The sequence below is a fragment of the Leuciscus leuciscus genome (genome assembly GCF_965113295.1).
Source record: "Leuciscus leuciscus genome assembly, chromosome: 25".
Classification (NCBI taxonomy): Eukaryota; Metazoa; Chordata; class Actinopteri; order Cypriniformes; family Leuciscidae; genus Leuciscus; species Leuciscus leuciscus.
Genome location: NC_138724.1, coordinates 23,094,102 through 23,114,969, shown reverse-complemented (window position 1 = coordinate 23,114,969; position 20,868 = coordinate 23,094,102). Strand labels below are relative to the sequence as shown.

The 20,868-nt window shown below is 40.0% G+C and overlaps 1 protein-coding gene and 1 long non-coding RNA gene across 7 annotated transcripts in view; one reads left to right on the top strand and one right to left on the bottom strand.

Annotated features, from left to right (window-relative positions):
- Positions 1–710: 710 nt before the first annotated feature.
- LOC309490893 (major histocompatibility complex class I-related gene protein-like) overlaps positions 711–20,868 on the top strand; it is a 66,469-nt gene continuing 46,311 nt past the window's right edge. Inside the window, exons 1-6 of one of the 6 annotated variants that reach the window (XM_082160229.1) lie at positions 800–1,819; positions 3,321–3,569; positions 4,247–4,525; positions 4,892–5,170; positions 18,600–18,701; positions 18,958–19,432. In XM_082160229.1, the coding sequence (XP_082016355.1) occupies positions 1,750–1,819; positions 3,321–3,569; positions 4,247–4,525; positions 4,892–5,170; positions 18,600–18,701; positions 18,958–19,007 (1,029 nt within the window). In that variant the 5' untranslated portion in view covers positions 800–1,749 and the 3' untranslated portion in view covers positions 19,008–19,432. Of the gene's footprint in view, positions 1,820–3,320; positions 3,570–4,246; positions 4,526–4,891; positions 5,171–5,250; positions 6,308–18,599; positions 18,702–18,957; positions 19,433–20,868 lie in introns of those variants that run through there. The other 5 variants (XM_082160234.1, XM_082160232.1, XM_082160231.1 and 2 more) reach the window with 5 other exon arrangements.
- LOC309490913 lies at positions 5,774–7,843 on the bottom strand. Its single transcript, XR_014202877.1, has 2 exons — positions 7,433–7,843; positions 5,774–7,347 (listed from the first exon to the last, which is right to left on the bottom strand). It is a non-coding gene; the product is annotated as an uncharacterized lncRNA (long non-coding RNA).

The window sequence follows — 20,868 nt, the reverse complement described above, 5'->3', positions numbered from 1 at the left end:
ACACTTTAAAAATACTAGTGTGCATGTAATAAATACTGATGTGCTTGTAAGCAAATATAGGCTATACATTAAAGATTTTGGAATAGTAGATATATAAAGTTTGGCAGAAAATCTGTATATCAAGAGGAATGGAAATCTAAAGGGATTTGGGCAGTTGCCCTTTTCTTGGATGATAATGGAAATTTGTTACTGAAATTCCAAATACAGTGTACCGTTAATTTTTTTAATAGAATGATCAGAGCCATACCTTTAAGATTAACTGTACTCCAAAATCTCCCCAGAACTGAGACAGCTCTCCTTAGAAGGTTATGATTTCTGTGATAAAAAATGCACAAATAGAGTCATCAAATTCACCTTATTTATTAATTTAATCATTCGTGTCTATATGGGCAAGGAGAAAGCTGGATAGATGAGTCTGGACAAACTATCCATTTTAGATAAAAGAACCCTTCCAAAAATTGTAAGATCCCTCTCCAGCCATCTATTTAGTATGGACTTACATTTATGTATGTTATTCAACACATTTTTATTCTCCATAACATCTTTATCTAGATCAATATCAATATTAACTCTGCAACCATATTTAATAATGGTGAGCTACCACATCCCTGACGAATCCCTCTTTTAATACTTTAATACTTTCAATCAACTCTTTTTTTTTCAATAGCCTAACTTCTTTTAGGGCACAGAATAATAGATTTCTCAAATCCCCCCTGATTTCTGATATCTTTCTGATTCAGTTTCAGTTTCTGATATCATATTAGAAATATTTTCTAATAATTTCTGGTTTTGAGCTGCATTGTTAAAGCCATAAATATTAATTCAAATGAAAAAACTACCATCAATTTTCAGTACCACCATCAACCAGTGACCACTTCCATCAGCTTTATGAACGACGACTTCCCCAGGACATTTGTTGAAGCATATTGCCACTCCTCCTGAACGGTTAGAACCACGGCTGAAAAAAATTCTTCTCCCCCCATTGATTATTCCAGAAAGATGCATCCGAGTCCGAAGAATGAGTATCTTGTAGAAACATACAATGAGCTTTCTGCCCTTTACAAAATAGAAAAACTGCTTTCCTTTTAACAATGTCCCTAACATTCATAGAACCAACAATTATTTTGTCCTTAATCATTACGCTAAAACAGAAAAAAAGAGACCTATAAAACCACAAATCGAACCACCACTTGTAAGCTCACTCAGTCACTATATGAACCGCGACTTTCAGATAGAGCTCTAGTATCCCATTGCAAAGTTTCCAACTACTTGATTGACACTTAGAAATGTATCATTTCACCCGTCAACGTCGATCCGTCGTCCTTCAATGAAGCCATATGGACCGTGAAAGAAAGCGAGCTTTCCTGCCCTCCTTGCTTGATCAAAGCTGTAGGCTTTAACCCCTTTTCCCGCAGGATTGGGAGTTGGAGGGAGGAAGCCCTCTCCGCGTTCTCTTTTTACTGCTTACAGACACCTCCATTGCGTAATCGTGCTCCATTTCTCTGGCCTCAATTTTCTTTTCAATATTAGGCGACAGAGCTTTCTCTTTGGGGTCTAGTTTTACTTTGGCAGGTTTAATCAATTTTTGTGAAGTCATCGCGTGACAAGTCAGTTGGAGTTACTCACTTCAAGCAAACTTTTAGGAACAACTATATCGAGCTTCAGAAAACACGGCTGCTCAACCCGAAATGTTCGTACCGCCCCAGACATATTCTAACTTGGTATGCACAATATTTGAAGACTAAAAGCATGCAGTGCAAATGGACACAATCGTATGTCGTTTTTTTACTCACACTTTCACTTCCATCTGCTTCATATGGTAAGTTGTTTACGTTTTTAAATATTATTAGAAGTTTAAAAACTAATCTTTTTCAACGAATTAATTCAAGATTAATGAAGGTTATGTATGTCCTCCGTACCTTTATAGAGCGTTGGGGTAGAGCGAGTCACAACCTAAACAGGGTTAGTTGTATTACACATGTGGTGACTTAACAAGAGAGATACAAGAAAGATACAAGAATGGAAACAAGAAAGATCACTAGCCAGATATAAATCCCAGGTGAGGTGGGGCATTCTGTTACAATGTGCCACGCTATTAGAACTATGCAATTCTTTGATGTTAGTGATGTTACTAACATATAACTTTTATGAATTCTATTGGCAAACCATGAGAAAGAGGCGACTGCGAGTAAAGACTGAGTTGAGTTCAAAATTCAGAAATTATTATTTCATGAAATGCAAAGCACTCTGTCTCGTCTATTTGTCTCTTGTTCCATGAGAGCGGTGTGTGGATGGGGTGTGTTGTGTTCAGCTTTGTGTTTTTCTGAATGTCTGAATGCTTTTCTTCATCTATTTTGCTTTTGCTCACATTGTTTTGAACTATGTTGTATATCTGTATTTGCCGTGTGTTCATTGTCAAACTCCAAAAGTTGTAAAGTTGTAAAAACAGCATTATTTTATTTGAAAAAGTTAATAATTGTATTTTATTTACAAAATATTTTTGTTTGTCTAATATATTTTTCTTATTAGATCAGACAACATTTTAAGCTGTCATATGGTGGTTACAATGTACCCCTCATGTTACAGTGTACCCTATGGGCATGTTGTCACTGTTCACTCATTAGCTTGTTTCATTAATACAGTGTATACTTTTTTCTTTTTTTATGAAGGTAAAATTTTGCCATAAAAAAAAAATCGCACGCGCAGGGTAAGACATACGTTTTTTTCATTCTAAGACATAAGATTGTAAGAGTAAATTAAATTGCATTAGCATGAAGCTGCAGTTTCACAATACATGAATTACACTTACGAATAGCAGTTAAATGCAAATATTTACACCTTCACAAATCTTCTTTGCACATGCAAATTTAATTTATATTATCTTATGTACACTTTCACAAATCTTACCCTGCACATGCGATTCTTTATGGCATCATTCTACCTTCATAAAATAAAGAAAAAAGTATACACTAGTGAAGCAAGACCACATATTTGTACTATACATGTGTGAAATTAATGTGTAAAAAACAAAAAAAACAAAAAAAAAAACACTGAATCTCAAGTGGATTTATATAAACTGAGAAAGTCAGAAAGTGTTAGGTTTTGCCCCGCTCTCCCCATATCATTTTCATTCTGAATGAAAGTATAAGTCATTGCCAAGATTCCAAGGCTTGTTTTAAATAAAAAATAAATAGGATGAAGCTTAAAAGTTTTATTGTATACAGTCTCATAGCCTACTATGGTAGAAATCAATCAAGAATCAAATAATCAATAATAAACAATAATCCATTGTAATCACCAATAATCAATCTGTTTTTCAGGTTCTCACTCTTTGTGGTTGCTTTCAACATACATTCGTGGAAAAACACAATTTCCTAAATTTAGTTACACAACAACTTTGGATGACATCACAGTTGGATACTATAATTCAAAGACATATATTCCAAGAGGGAATATGACGAATGAGGATGATGTGATAGGTTCAGATTACATAAAGGGTGTAAGTGACTACATGTATAACTCCTTTTTGAGAAGAGCTGCACTGTTAGGGCAAGACAACCAAAATGACAGTAAGTATCTGGCTCAATGACATCTATGAATCTATTTAAAAAAATGCATGAAAATGCTATTCATACTGTACATATTCTTTTGCTTAAATATTTTGTTTTGATGAGCTCATTTTAAATTTTTGATTTTAAATATATTGTTTTTTTAGGTGAAATCATTTGTGGTATCAGAATTAAAAGAATAACTTTTTAATAATTCTGCAAAATCTTATTTATTGTTTCTTTATAAAAAAAAAAAAAAAAAAAAAAAAAAATATATATATATATATATATATAAATATTCTTCTAATATTTTAAAAACATTGTCTGAAAAATAAAATGTAATGACAAGATAACAAGATGCGGAGACAATCAAGGGGTACCAATGATCAACAAACTGTAAAGGGACTACACAACTAGCACAGGAAACTTAGGGGAACAGGAATTAAAACAGGAAACACTATAAGAGTCAACACACTTAGGGGAAACCGTGACAATCAGATAATTTGATTTTGATAACTTTTTTACAAGGCAATGTTAGTTTAGGTTGTAAAATAGCATGTGGTTATTTACAATGACAATTTTAGAGTTATCAAATAGATTTTTTCTTAAAAATGGTTTGCTAAACAAAGAGTGTATGTTTAAGGAGGCCAATCCATGACAATCTCCCATAACAATTCTCCCTCATATTTCCCTCACAGGTCTTGATGTTTATCAGACACTGGTTGTGTGTGAGCTGCTGGACTCCGACAAGCCTGGAAAGATGATTATTGCAGATGCTGCCAGAGGCTCCACCACAGATGAACTGCATTACATTAACAACACATTTACTTATACTGTGACTGTAAATATTAAACAAGAACTGATCAAACCTCACCTGGAAGAATTTAAGCAAGATTTTGCAAAGACCTTTTACCCACTTTGTATAACAACTCTCAAGAATTACCTCAAAAAGAGAAGAGATCAAAGGAACAGAAAAGGTACGTACTCAAGGGCACATCTAAATTCCCTAAATTTCCAACACATTCTCACCCCAAATCGTCACTTTTTCGTCACTTTCAACCATGCTTCAATATCCGACGCACAAAGCACCCTTTAGCGTCCATATGTGACGCTTCGGTTATGGGTAGGTTTAGGTATGTGGTAGGGTTATGCGTCTCATATGGACGCTAAAGGGTGCTTTGTGCGTCGGATATTGAAGCATGGTTGAAAGTGACGAAAAAGTGACGTTTTGGGTATGAGAACGGGCTGAAATTTCTTACATGCATTTATTTTTACATGTATTTATACATGTAAAACGTTCTCTGAATCATCTCTCGTTTATTTTTTTCCTCCTTCTCCTACAGTAACACCCAATATCACACTCACACAAAAAGCAAACTCAGATTCTGGAGGGTCTCGTGTGAGTTGTTTGGCAACAGGATTTTACCCTCGTCACATCAACCTGACCCTGTTCAGAGATGGACAGCCTGAATCTGATCATGAGATCACTGGAGGAGATCTGCTGCCCAATGGTGACGGGACGTACCAGATGAGGAAGAGTCTGGAGATCAGTGCAGACAAACACAAATACAGCTGCTCTTTTACACACCTCAGTCTGGACAACAAACTGATCATTGAGTTAGGTAATGAGCTTTTACAAAAATAGGAAGTATCAGATAAAATCTTTACATGTTGATCTTATTCTGAATGCTTCCTCTTTTAGAAGATGAACCTTCCAGACGTCACATAGGAGTTGTTGTTGCTGTCCTGCTATTGGTATGTGCGATATCTGTGATTTTGGCAGTGGTTTGCATGAGAAAAGCATGATGACTTAATGATGTAGTATGTTTTTCTTAAAATATGAAAATATTATCTATTTGAATTTTTACAAAATAACTCTAAATGGAATATCTTTGTGTCACGTGCATCTGTTGTAGAGGTGTAACGATACACACATTTCTTGATGCGATACATAGCATTGTTAGTCAAATAAAAAAAACTGCAATGCTTCAATGTTTTTGGCATTTATTGTTGTTGCTGGTTTAATGAAAACCAAAATGTCTAATATGTGTGGGTAGGATTTTCTTCCTCTGGCTTAAGCCTGTCTTCTGTCTCTCAAATTGTCTTATTTTATTGTTTATTTGATCATTTCATTTGATTTAATTTTAAAGTATACCGTACACTTGTCTACCATATTGAAGATGTCAAAAGACAGTATTAAACTATCAGCAGTATCAAACAATACAATACCACCTATGTCTTATTTACATAGGCTATTACAGATTACAACTGTAAATGTAGTACAACTGTAAAAATTGTTGTCTAGTGGGGTAAAATGAATTCAGGTACGCTGAGCCAGATTTTCACACAAGGAGCACAATTTACCTTGATTCACTTTATACTTTTTGTGCAGTCTAATTCTTTGTCTATTTTATCATAAGTATACTATGTCTGCACTTTCTGGAGATAAAACACTTACATTTTTCTCCATTGATACAATGTCAATAAACCACTAATCTATATAAATCATTTCAGCGCTAACCAATATTTTTTAAATCATTTAATATGATTGAACGAACCACAGGATATTGCTATGCACAGGAGTTGTGTATATATTAAATCATATTTATGTAATTTTACATATTCATCTTGTTTTCTTTGGATTGGAAATTACATTTGAGAATCTGTATTCATGTTTTCATGTTTGACTGTCATGAAACTGCGGACGCATCATGAAAAGTCTTCAAAGAACTCTAAATTAAATGATTTTGTTGTCTAGACTTTCTTGTCCTTTATTTTGTTTTGTTTTTCTTTATCCCAACTTCATTAAAGAAAAGAAAAAGTTGACTTTTTTGTATACGTTGTTCATTCAACTCCAATTTTATTTTCAGCATCTGATGAAATCTGACAAATATATATTCTATTAAATTGTCATGTAAGGTCTAAAAGTTGTAGCAATACTTCTGTTTATATTTTATTTCTACCAGTGGTCAGTTCTGACTGTTATCAGACAAATGTGAAAGAGGAAGTCAAGGCCTGTTTATGGTGTAAAGGTTGCTTTCAAAGCATTTATTTTTTATGACTAGCAAAACATAACAGCTGAAGAGCTCATAAACACAATCACCAACTTAACTAACGGTTCTACAGTATTGCAGATAAGTGCTTACTGAAATCATACAGTATGTATGCCAACAACATTCTTCATCTTTTTCTGCTTTCACTTCCCATAGTTGCTCCAAAAGGTAAGATTTCAAAAGACTTGTGAACTTACAACTCTCGTTTTTTAAAAAGTTTAATTTTTTTACTTCATTTAAAAATTGCTTTCACTGAGAATATGTATTGATGTATCTTCTAAAATCAAGTTTCAGAATAGTGTAATGCTATCGATCACGAGCTATAGCATAAACAGAACAGCAGTGTGCTTCTAGTGGGCTAGTTGCAAGCCTGTGAAGCAAATACTAAATATATTTAAATAAAACAAAACAATATGATTTATCTATGTGAGCGTGCTTATAAACTTAAGAGGTTTTGATATTGGGTGTTATTTTTACCCATGTGATTGAGTTAAGTGTCTTTTAACCTTATTTTCAGTGTTTCCTCTTTTTTTGTGTGTGTGTGTGTGCAATTTTTTATATACACATTTGTCAGCCAAAGGCTTTGATTAATATATATATATAATATATGATACTACTATGTTTCTACATGGTTCACATTGCTGACTCGTGTTAATCCATGCATTTTAGCTTCATAATTTCTTGGTTGCATAGCAACTGTTGATTCCATGAAGCAATGAAGCAAAACTCAGATGGGAAGATCTTGCCTGCGTTTCCCTAAAGCATCGTAAACCTAAGTTGATCGTAGAACAATTGCCACCAAAATGGTCTCTATGATCAACTTAGGCTTACGATGCTTTTGGGAAACACAGCCCTGGTCAGTCTATGTCACGTCTGATTATGTCACGTATGATTAGGTTTTGTTTCATGTTCTCATTTTTATTTTTATTTTGGAATTTTCGAGAATCCCACCGTAAAACACATATACAACAGTTTTTATAGAATCGAGGTATGGCATAATGTCAGGCTGCATTACTTAATTTCCCCATTATTTGATTGGTTCTTCATATGCAAACCCCTCTGTTACTAAAGCTAAATTTGTTTTAATGATGACTTCATTCGTTAACCACACAATTCTAACAGACTGTCTAGTTTCATTTCCCAAACTTTGTTATTTTTACATATACATACGCACACAGTCAAAGTCACAAGTTTTCCATTGGTTTTGTCACAGTACATCCTGTTCCATTAAGGTTAGATGTTAGAAACGTACTCGGTTACTAACGTAACCTCGGTTCTCTCTAGAAGAGGGAACGAGTACTGCGTAAGATATCTTACGCTAGGGGAAAATCCTTTTCCGCGAGATATTGAAGCCAAAAATTATCCTTAATTTTGTAATAATGCAAAACGCGTTGCAGCAGCAATGCAGACATAGGCGAGACAGCTCGCGCGCCTATTGGCTGCTCTGCGGCAACTGCAGCAGCCTATCGAGCGAGGCCTGGCGTGACGTCAGACCCAATCAGGGCACTTCGCGCCCGCTGCGTCACGTCCCGCCGAAATGGGCGTGGTCTAGGCCTATAAATATCGCTCGCAGGCAGCTATTATCTGGTTTTTCATCATCGAAGCAACCAGAGCATGTGCATGCACGGCAAGATACGCAGTACTCGTTCCCTCTTCTAGAGAGAACCGAGGTTACGTTAGTAACCGAGTACGTTCTCTTACGAGAGGTCTCTCGTACTGCGTAAGATATCTTACGCTAGGGGACCCAATGTAAAACGCCGTGCATGCTGAGATCTGACACCAAAGACCCAAGGGCGAAAGCCCGGGGTACATATAGTGCACAATCACTCAGTGAACTCACAGAGAGTCCGGAAAGAAGGAGGGGTGCAGCCTCACTTTTCCACATAAAGTAGCGTCGATGGGACGCAAATTTCATCATACAGACAGGGCGGGGTACGGCCTGAACTGATGGGGAAAAATGTGGGTCTTACACAGTTTGCCCAGCTTTAAACTGTCGAACATTGAGCTGTGCTCAGCAAACGCAGCATTCTGAGCTGAACGCATCAGGTCAGATAATACTGGTAGTTTAGACCGACAGCAGCCTGGCCTGCAGGGCGGGAACCTCTAGGTTATAAAACCTTATAAATGTAGACGGGGAGGCCCAGCCTGCCGCCATACAAATATCTTGCAAGGCAATCCCACTTGACCAGGCCCACGAAGAGGCCATGCCTCTCGTGGAATGCGTTCTGACACCCAAAGGGCACTGCATGCCCTTGGAGGCGTATGCCAGCGCTATAGCATCAACTATCCATCTGGATAGGCTCTGTTTCGACGCGGCTAGTCCCTTAGAACGTCCGCTAAACGAAACAAAGAGCTGTTCCGTCTGTCTGAAAACAGACGAGCGAGACACATAAGCTCGTAATGCCCTGACTGGGCAAAGGAGGCTCGCGTCTCTTTCCTCATCAGGGACCGGTAGGGCTGACAGAGAGATAATCTGCGCCCTAAACGGTGTGTTGAGGGATTTTGGAACATAACCGTGCTTAGGTTTGAGTATAACTTTTGAGTCATTGGGCCCAAACTCCATGCACGCCGCGCTCACAGAGAGCGCGTGCAGATCCCCTATGCGCTTCACTGAAGCGAGAGCCAGCAAAAACACCGTTTTGAAAGACAGGTGTTTCAAATCGATTGACTGTAAAGGCTCAAATGGCGCACCTTTCATGGCTTCCAGAACCGTAGAAAGGTCCCATACGGGGACTGAGGGAGGTCTGGGAGGATTCAGTCTCTTAGCTCCTCTAAGGAAGCGGATGACTAAATCGTTCCTTCCTATTGACTGACCAAGCGTTGTTTCTGAGAACGCTGCTATAGCCGCCACATAAACTTTGAGCGTGGAGGGGGCCCTGCCCCCATCCAACAGCTCTTGTAGGAAGGAAAGCACCTCCGTCACATCACAGTTTGTGGGTGACACACCACGGGCTGTGCACCAGCCCGAAAACACTGACCATTTCGAAGAATAGAGTCGTCTTGTAGACGGAGCTCTAGCCTGCGTGATCGTGTTTAATACTCCTTTAGGGAGTCCAACATGTACCCGTTGATGGCCCAGACATGAAGGGACCATAGTTCCGGGTGAGGATGCCAGATCGAGCCGCGGGCCTGTGAGAGGAGATCTCTCCTCACTGGTACTGGCCACGGGGCAGTACTTGCTAACTGCATCACGGCTGGGAACCAAGGTTGGTTTTTCCAGAACGGTGCTACCAGCAGTACTGAGCATCCTTCTTCCCTGAACCGTTCTATCACCTGAGGCAGGAGAGAGACGGGGGGAAAAGCATAGAGCGGGCGGCGGGGCCACACATGGGCCAGCGCGCTCCTGCTCTTGGAGAAAAATTCTTGACAGTGAGCGTTTTCTTGAGACGCAAACAGGTCCACTTCCGCTCTGCCGAATTTCTTCCACAGCAGTTGGACTGTCTGTGGGTGTAGAGACCATTCGCCTGCCGGAACATTGTTCCTGGACAGTCTGTCTGGTCCTATATTCATGATCCCTGGCACGTGCGCTGCTCTGAGCGAGCGCAGGTTGCACTGAGCCCATACCAGGAGGCGTTCTGCCAGCCTGTACAGTTTCTCGGATCTGATGCCGCCCTGGCGATTTATGTAGGACACCACAGACATGTTGTCCGAACGGACCAAGACGTGGTGACCTTTTATTTGGGGACAAAAACGCGTCAGCGCGTTGTCTACTGCCAGCATTTCGAGGCAGTTTATGTGCAGGAGCTTCTCCCGTTCTGACCACTGGCCGAAGAACGGTCTGCCCTCGAGCAGCGCTCCCCATCCCGAGGTGGACGCGTCCGTGGACACCACTTTCACCCTCGAGGAAGTCCCCAGGCTTACACCTGATTGGTACCAGTCGTTCGCTTTCCAGGGTTTCAGAGCTGTAACGCATTTCTGATTGACCCTGAGGCGAAGCAAACCGGGTGCCCACGCTTCGCGTGGGACTCGCGCTTTCAGCCAAAACTGCAGCGGGCGCATGCGGAGCAGACCCAGCTGGAGCACTGACGATGCTGAGGCCATGAGACCTAGCATCTTCTGAAATCTCTTGAGCGGGACAGACGCGCCGCAGCGAAAAGAGTTCGCTGTGCGTCGAATGTCTACCGCGCGCTGTGGTGATAGTCGCGCTATCATGGATAGTGAGTCCAGTTCTGTGCCCAGGAAAGATATTTTCTGACTGGGTGACAGGGAGCTCTTCGCCCAATTGACACTCAGACCCAAATCCTCGAGGTGATCGAGTAAAATGGTCGTGTGTTCTATGAGCACTGCGCGAGATTGCGCTAGAATCAGCCAATCGTCCAAATAGTTCAGCACTCGCATGCCTCTCATTCTGAGGGGTGCGAGCGCCGCATCCATGCACTTCGTAAATGTACGGGGTGCTAGGGACAAACCGAACGGCAGGACTGTGTACTGATATGCCTGGCCCTCGAAGGCGAATCTCAAATATCGCCTGTGACGTGACGCTATCTGTATTTGAAAATACGCGTCTTTCAGATCTATTGACACAAACCAATCTCCTTGGCGAATCTGCACAAGGATTTGCCTGGTCGTGAGCATCCTGAACTGTCGCTTCACAAGCACTTTGTTCAGTTGCCTTAGATCTAGTATGGGTCTGAGACCCCCGTCTTTTTTCGGTACCAGGAAGTATCTGCTGTATAGCCCTCCCTCGCTCTGATCTTGAGAGAGAGGTTCTATGGCCCCTTTGCTCAATAGTTTCGTCACTTCGGCTCGAAGTAGATGTGCTACTTCTGTTTTTACCGTGGTCTCGACGCGCGCCACATAGCGGCGAGGGCGTCGGCGAAACTGCAGCGAATAGCCTCTTTCTATAATGTTCAGCACCCACTTCGAAAACCCCGGGTAGCTTTGCCAATGCGTCTGCATGGATAGCTAGGGGTCGAATACGAAGCGCGCTCCGCTCGCTCAGCGATGGAGAAGCTTCGGTGTGCTGTAACACAAGCGTGTCGCTCGTGACATTTGAGGCATGGGGCGCGCTGATGACAGCGGGCAGATTGCCCGCGCTCGACTCCTCTGCGGTGGTTAACCGCGAGGGGGAGGGCTGGGCGGTTCCCGTGGGAACTGTCATGTCTATGTGTGGATGTGGGCGCGGGACAGCGGGCACATTTATCACACCGAAAGCATCGTTCGCTTGCGTGAAGCGAGTGCACGTTGGTTTCGTTTTTACAGAAACCGTGAGACATGCATAACGTGGTGTTAGTGGGCACATTCACCATGTTTGAAGCGCAATCGGTCTGAGCCGATTCATGTGCGCGAGCCCTGTGTGACGGGCTGTGCTTGTGTGTAGAGATGGGCACTGGGCAGTGGGCATTCTTCTTACACATAAAGCACCATCGGCCGTGGCCGGGACACCAGAAAAAATTCACACTTATGGGATTTATCTGGGTAGCCGTAAAAACGGCGTTTGTGTGCAGGCAAGCGGGTGACAGAACCGACTTGTTTACTGCAGGATACACTGGAACAGTCACATTTACTGGAACTGAACGAGCGAGAAGTTGCCATAGAAACAGAGAGCGTCAACATGCTGGCGTTTATTGCAGGCCTGCGTGCATTACAACAGGCTTGTTCACTGCAATATTGACATTTCCAGTCGCCTGAATTCCAGAGGGGAATGGGAAATGTATAGGAAAAAGGAGGTTGGTCCGTCCGCAGCGGGACCAGAAAAACTCCCTTTTTTCCTTACGCCAGTAACGCACAGAACACCATAGAAACGGTGTTTGGGTGCAGGCGAGCGGGTTGTACAACGCGCTCGTTGGCTGCAAAATACACATCTGCAGTCACCTTTTCAGGGAACTGACAGAGCGAGCATTGACGGCATAAGAGAGCGTCAACGTGCTGGCGTTTGTTTGCAGGCATGCGTGTATTACAACAGGCTTGCTCACTGCAATACTGACATTTCCAGTCGCCCGAACTTCAGAGGGGAATGAGAAATGTACGAGAAAGAGGAGGTCGGTCCGTCCGCGGGGGGACCAGAAAACGCTCTTTTCTCCTTTCGCCAGTGACGCACGGAAACCATAGAAACGGTGTTTGGGTGCAGGCGAGCGGGTTGTGCAACGCGCTCGTTGGCTGCAAAATGCACGTCTGCAGTCGCTTTTCAGGGAACTGACAGAGCGAAGCATTGGCGGCATAATTTTAACTGCCGCTAGACCGGGATTCGAACTCCGGTCTCTCGTGAGAAAAACCAATGATTCCGCCACTGAGCCACAGGGGGGGAACGCAAAGGTTTTCGGATGCACGAGCATATAAGAGCGTCACATGCTTTCTTCGGCGTATGCTTGCAGGCGCGCTTGTATTAAAACAGGCTCGCCTGCTGCAATATTGATATTTCCAGTCGCATGATCAGGGAACTGGGAATATGTATGAGAAATTGAAGGTCAGTCCATCCTCAGAGGGACTAAAAACACACCTTTCTCCTTTCGCCGGTGAGTGACGCATGAATGGGGCGCAGAAGGCAGGGTAGCTTTCTTATAACGTAAAGAAAAACTAACCCCGACCGTCCGCTTCCAGCCTCCCTTGTGAGCGGCGCAGTTTGCGCGGCTTGAACAGAGGGAGAGAGAAAGCTAGCCCCGTGACCGCCCGCTCCTGACATCCTCTGTGAGCGGCGCGGTGTGCGCGGCTCGAACAGAGGGAGAACAGGTATCGTCCCCCAAGCAGGCAAGGCAAGCGGGCGAACCGGCAAGCTTTGCGGGTTGGGGGGGGGGGGGGGGCGGAGGAGCAGTCTCGGAGAAGGATGCCAGGTGAGTCCTCAGAGTCACCATAGGCAGTACCTAACTCGCAGTGAGGGCAGTCGCCGTCAGCGAGTGCGAGAGCTGCGTGATCAGGAAAAGGGGCGTCTTGAAAAAGACGCCCAGCTCTTTTAGTGCAATGGGAGTGTGTGTCGCGGCGGCGAGCACACACACATACATAAACACAGTAGCAGAGAAAGGATATAATGCCGGAAAGCGCAGCAGGAAGGCAAGGAAGGCGGCGCGGCCAGCGACTTCAGTGACTCGTCCCGCTGAAGGTGCTCTCTTTCAGACGGCGCGGCTTCTTATCCAGCTCCAGCGATGCGTGTGCTTCGCTTGAAGGATGAAAAATCAGATAATAGCTGCCTGCGAGCGATATTTATAGGCCTAGACCACGCCCATTTCGGCGGGACGTGACGCAGCGGGCGCGAAGTGCCCTGATTGGGTCTGACGTCACGCCAGGCCTCGCTCGATAGGCTGCTGCAGTTGCCGCAGAGCAGCCAATAGGCGCGCGAGCTGTCTCGCCTATGTCTGCATTGCTGCTGCAACGCGTTTTGCATTATTACAAAATTAAGGATAATTTTTGGCTTCAATATCTCGCGGAAAAGGATTTTCCCCTAGCGTAAGATATCTTACGCAGTACGAGAGACCTCTCGTAAGAGAACATGGTTAGTTTAATATACAGATTAAAATGTCCACGACAGTTTAATTATGTAATGCAGCCTGACATTATGCCATACCTCTTTAAAACCATGATTCTTTAAAAACTGTTGTATATGTGTTTTACGGTGGGATTCTCAATGGAATTTGTCTGAGATCCTCCGGCCTTGCTTCTTGGGAGAGATTCCCTGAGAACTGCTCGGGAAGATCTCCTGGCCGTTATTAATAGGGAAAGTTAACTTTGAAATTAAATTTTGGTATGTTTTAGCTTACCTCAAGGGCATCCAAGATGTAGGAAAAGGCATCCAAGATGTAGGTGTCTTTTTTTCCGCAGTAGTTTCAATTTTGATATTTTTAGGTCAAACCGTTCTTGTCTGTCAGTCATATAATGCAGGTCTGTGGTCACCACCTCAAAACACAAGCACAGAGTCCAAATTAAACAATTCCCCATCGTCCAAATTAAACAATTCCCCATCGTAAGTACACATTGATGGCCTAAGACACGAAACGATCGGTTTGTGTGAGAAAACGAACAGTATTTATATCGTTTTTACCTCTTGAACACAGCCACGTCCAAGTGATCTGAGGGTGCGCGCTTCCTAATGTGTGACGTGTGCGCAGACTAGTGCATAGATATATACACTAGATGTCGCCTTGGCTACTGCAGTTCATTGGAACGAAACCGTAGCCAAGGCGACATCATAAAGCATTTGACATTTGCTGATGTTTGTCTGTTAATTTCTGCTGCGCAGCAGGTCAGTTTAGGGAAGCAAGTAAGATAGAGTAAGAAACTCGGCCAGTTGTCGAATGAAGACGCAAGAGCAAGAGTATAAAGGTTATTAAGTGTCGATTTGTAGACGCTAGATAGTCGGGTTTAAAGTGAAAAATCCACTACAATTTGGCGGGCCAGATCCAGGAGTCCTCGGAATCTCCCTCTGTCGGATGGACGGGGATGACGAACCACGTTGTCTTCACTCTGCCAGACTGCAGAACACTGTTCGACAGAGGGAACCATTCCAGTCGGGCTAAAAGGACTTAAAGTATTAAGGTAGTATGACAGACCTCAGCACTTTTCCTTAAAAATGCTTCTAAATTAATTAAAAGGTTTAATTAAATTGTGGCTGTTCTGTTAAGTAAAATTTTGAAGAAAACTGGTAGGCCTAATCACATCTAAAAGATTTAAGGACTTTGAAAAAAAAATGTTCTTACCTTGTCTATTAAGAGCAATGAGCAATGATTATGGTTAAATGCAACCAAGGTATATGTTGAGTATTTTGTTTTTTCTATTAAGAATGCTTCAAAAAAGCTGTCAATAAAACTTCTGCAAAGCAACTTGTCATGCTGGAAACCAGATCCGGGAGGGGAAAATACCCCGAGATGCTGCAGCACTGAAACTTGCTTTTTGTTTGAAAAAGACTTTGATTTTGATTGAATTAAAGAAAGGTTAATAAAGAAAGATAAAGAAAGAAATGTGGAAACAAGATAAATAGATCAATATTGTTATCCTGAGATTTATGATTGTTTACATTTTGAAATCAATTAAACATTGCAGAAATTGTTAAAAGTATAAATCATTATAATAGGAATATGCACATGTGAAATACTCTGTGATAATTAGGACATTTTGAATCATAAAGAAACTTTTATGAGTTAGACTTTAATTATGTATTTATGTAGATGAGATATATAAAACTGAGCAATAGAATTTAAGCAATTCACTGCTTTTGAATTTAGGCAATCACTTAAAGTAATGAATAAATAATAAGATATTAACTGCACGTGTTTAAATATTATACTTTCTATTTGAAGGTGTCTAGAATTTGTATCTCGTTATCCCTGGGAGACAGTGTGGAAAAATGGTTTTGATCTATGAGATTTTAAGAGTCAATGGTTTATGTTTAACTGGGATAATTGTTGTGCATTATGCATAGTATGAGAATGAGATTGTGTGACCAATTTAAATATAAATTGTGATTTGAACATGCACATAACAGACATCTTACAGTCATTTTATTTTGGTTTCTTGTAAAAGAGAAAAGACAAAGAATTATTTTCGTTTACATTATACACTATTCTAAGAGTTGTTTTCCTGTTTTTCCTGCTCCTTTGCAAAGAAGAAACGCTTGCTTTTTTCCGCAATGAAGTACGCTTTTTAATAAAACGAGGAACTGCTGTGTTGATAACCAGATGAGATTTTTTGTTATTATTCTGTAGGTTTAATGTGAGTTTTGCGGTTCTCTGAGTGTTCAAGATTTCAGACACCTTGTTGAGTGGGGATGACTGCAGAAAAACAAAAGAGGAAGTGGGGCCTGCAGCTCCCCTCCTGAAAGAGGAAGTTGACACTTCTGAGAGGGGTGAGAATGGACTCAACTGAATGACAATCCACACGGAGAGACAATCCAATGTATCTTCAGTGTGGGCTAGGTGCTGCACTTTCAATGATCACTACAGAGACTGCTTCAAATTTGATTATTATTTAACTTGATTATTTTTTGATTATCCACTGGTTACAGCAATTTTTCATATTTCTTCAACTAACTCTTTGAATCTGTTTTCAAAAGGTAACATTAACAGCCCAACTGCAAGAAGTTCAATAGCAGAAGTGAGAGCATGACTCACCAATCTGGATATGGCAGTGAGGTTTATGTAAAAGCATGTATTGATGCAGAATTCTCTGGAAAAGACATTATGGCTATAAAAGCAACAATATTGGTCACTCCATTTCATTTAACTAATTTAGGTAATTTTCTAGATTCAATGAAAACAATGTTTTCTAATTCTAAACTTTTGAAAACACATGCTGTCATCACCAGGGGTACAAGATGGAAATGTTTTATTTGATTTGATTTTTGTCCATGGAGCGAAAATTGTGTGAAGATTTCCAAATCTTCTTTTAAATAGCTTAAGAGCAACAACAAAAAAGTTTTGAAAAATTGAAATTGTGCAATGAATGACAAATTGTATTTGAGAAATTACTGACATTCTTCTTAATATCTTCCTTTCTGTTCAGCAGAAGAAAGAAATTCATACAGGTTTGAAACAACATGAGGGTGAGTATATGATGACAGAATTTTCATTTTAAAGTGGAGTATCCCTTTAACTCCACTTTTAGACAAACTTCCCTAAGAACTTAGTCACGGGAGAATCCCCACCACCATTTTGAAGTGCGTTTAACTTCGTCAAGTTTATTTGGACTGAGCCTCGACCCCTTTACCTCCCGATTTTGACCTATAGGGAGAAATATCTACTCAATATGTACACTTCAGGCAGATCCATAGACCACAATGCAACATGATTTTGATGTCACTGCAGATAGCACTTCATTTACCCCAACCTCATTCAAATCTAGTGTAGAAAATATATTTTTTTCTGTTGTTTCTTACAGGTTCTCACTCTTTGCAGTTGCTTCTCACATACATTCAAGAAGAAACATAATTTCCTGTATTAAGTGCTTTATTTGTGTTGGATGACATCACAGTAGGATATTATAATTCAGAGACGAAGATCTATGTTTCAAGAGGAAATACTACAAATGAAGATGATGTAGTGGATCCAAATCACCTCAGCACTTTAAGTTACTATGTGCATCTTCATTTTAAGAGAAGATCAAATCACCTGAGACCCGTCAACAATACAGAAAGTAAGTTCGGTTGGCTAAATGATCAGCTTTGAGTCAGACATTACACAAATAGTTTATACAAAGTCATATTAATTAATTCTAAAGGGCTCCTGAGGCCAAATGTGTTAACACATCACTTTCTTTCCTAACAGGCCATGTAGTTTATCAGGCGATGAGTCTTTGTGAACAGAGAGACAATAAACCTACACAAATAATCACCAGAAATGCCTTTAGAGGCTCTACGACTGATGAACTGCGCTTTTTTGATGGCAAATTCACATATCGGGGTTCTTTAAATTACACGGCACTAGAAATAAAACCCTATCTAGAACTGTCCATGTGGCGTCTTGAGACGTTATACTACCCAGCCTGCATAAAAACCCTGAAGAGTTACCTTAAAAAGAGAGGAACTCAAGTAAACAGAAAAGGTATAATGCAATATATAAACAGTAACTATACACAAAATTTTTTTAGGTAATATTCTCTCTTTTATACATATTTTTCTTTGCCTTCCTTTATTTCCACAGTGAAACACAAAGTCAGGCTCCTCCAGAAAGAACTGTCTTCTGGGTCTCGTGTGAGTTGTTTGGCAACAGGATTTTACCCTCGTCACATTAGATTAGATTAGATTTTAGATTAGATTCAACTTTATTGTCATTACACAAGTACGGGTACAAGGCAACGAAATGCAGTCATCAACCTGACCCTGTTCAGAGATGGACAGCCTGTATCTGATCATGAGATCACTGGAGGAGATCTGCTGCCCAATGGTGACGGGACGTACCAGATGAGGAAGAGTCTGGAGATCAGTGCAGACAAACACACATACAGCTGCTCTGTTACACACCTCAGTCTGGACAACAAACTGATCATTGAGTTAGGTAATGAGCTTTTACAGAAATAGAAAGTATCAGATAAAATCTTAATGTTTTGATCTTATTCTAAATGCTTTCTCTTATAGAAGATGAACCTTCCAGTCACATAGAAGTTGCTATTGCTGTTGTTGTCCTGATGTTGGTGATATGTGTGATTGTGGCAGTCATAAGGATTAGAAGGTCAAGAGGTAGGCCAACTGAATATCCTGGTATGTTTTCCTTCAAGATAAAATGTGATCTATTTTAATATTTACAAGATCACTTTATGTATAATGGAATATTTGTGACAAATACTGAAATACCACAGTTTTCTGGAGCGTGATAAAATGACTACAAACCTCATTTTGACTTCGATATAAATTATTATTACTGTAAAATCCTCAGAATGGAATAACAGCTAGATTATTGTCTTATATATTAAATCACATTTATATCCATTTACAGATGAACATAATGTTATACAGATATCTGAAGATATCCATCCATTTGAATGAGGATCAAACCATCACATCTTCTGTTTTGTTCATTGGAGACCATCACAAATGGAGGAATAATAATCTGAGATTTCTTTACACCATCTGAGCCAATGCAATATTTGCTTTTAATAAACTGTGAGATTTACAATTGAGATTTATATTCTTAGATGGGAGAATAACACTGAATTAACAGCTGATTGTTTCTCCATATTATTTTTTTTTATGTTTACAAAGAATTTAAATGTATTTATAGACAAGAGGGCATAGTTTCTATATAAAGTATCTTTTTATGGTGTTGTAACAAGTGTGCTAAGCAAATCACAGGATACAGGTTTGTTAATGGATTTATATTTTACAAACACAAAACCAAAACAGAATGGCATAGCGTCATCCAAGATGTGGGAAACCCCAAAACAGAGGTTTCAATATACACACAGACCATTGCAGTATGCTGGGTCTAATATTGTTTGTGTGCAATCATACTAGATTGTGCTTGCTGTTTTGAATATGAGTTTTCATTTGAGAATCTGTCTGGTTACAGTATATATACGGTATACTGTGTGTGCCTGTTTCATATTTTTTTGTATTTTTATTGATTGCTTGCATGAGAAACAAGGCTATTGGATGATGAGGGGTACTGAGAGAGCAAATATACATTAAAGATTTTGGTATTTGGTTTAATCTTTTGTTTAATTATTGTAACGTTTGAGGTGATAATCAACTGACCAATTCAATTGATTTATCAATTTAATAGTGAGCAATCTGAGAACATGACAAATGTCCCAAAACAAAACCTGTTTGCGCATTCATCCATCTGAAATGTGACATATAGTCTGACTAATAATAAGTCAATATTAAGAATTACAATGTGTAGCTTATACTTTTTAAAAATACTATTGTGCATATAGCAAATATAGGCTACATTAAAGATTTTGGTCTTTTGTTTTATGCCATCTTTTATCACATATTAAAACATTATTTTAGTAATCTAACATGTGTTTCACACAGAGCCATATCCTCAGACACCATGTTAATCAATTATTTGTATACATTATTTGTATACATATTGTTTTTAAAATATCATTGTAAATGTCTGCACTCACTGCTGTTTCTTTCAAGGCATAGAATGTTGTCACCATATTTCGATTTATGATCAAATCAAGTAAGATTGTGCAGAAGTTCATGTCATTTCCTTCTTTTTAATGGGCATATTTTTAGATTTATTGCTTCATTGTCATCTTTCTGGAGTATATTAATGTGAAAATATGTTTGGCAAATTTTTATGCTTGTTTTAAATTATTTTGAGTCATATTGACCCTTAGAAGTTTGCAGAGGCCCCCGGCCCCCTTAGTTGAGAACATATTTCCTGTAAAACATCTGACAGTCATCCTGCTCTGATTGTTTAATGGTGCATCTTCTACATTACACAGTCAAATTCTTTATTTTTAAAATACTTTAATGTTTATCAATTCATTTGTATTGTTAATTATTTTTATTTTTTCTGTAATAAAATAAATAAAGATTGTGAGTAAAGCAGTCTATGATGAACCAATACACATCCCAAATGATCTGCAAATTTACTACTGACTCTCCTGATTCGGATGGTTGTACCGGAAGTCCCGTAGTTCGGATCATTTTACAGTTCATCAAAATAAACGAATCTTTATTCGTGTCATTTCGTTCATTTAAGTGTCTTTAAATATTATACTTTTTAACAGCCAAAACACATCCCCAAACACATCCACCTACGCAATATTTGTCATATTCTGAATTAAGAAATCATTATAATGCAGCCATGCAAAGATCATTTCCAGGGCACATAAATAATTACTTTAACTTCAGAGTCTTTCCTTTGTCACATGACAGATGCTATGAACGG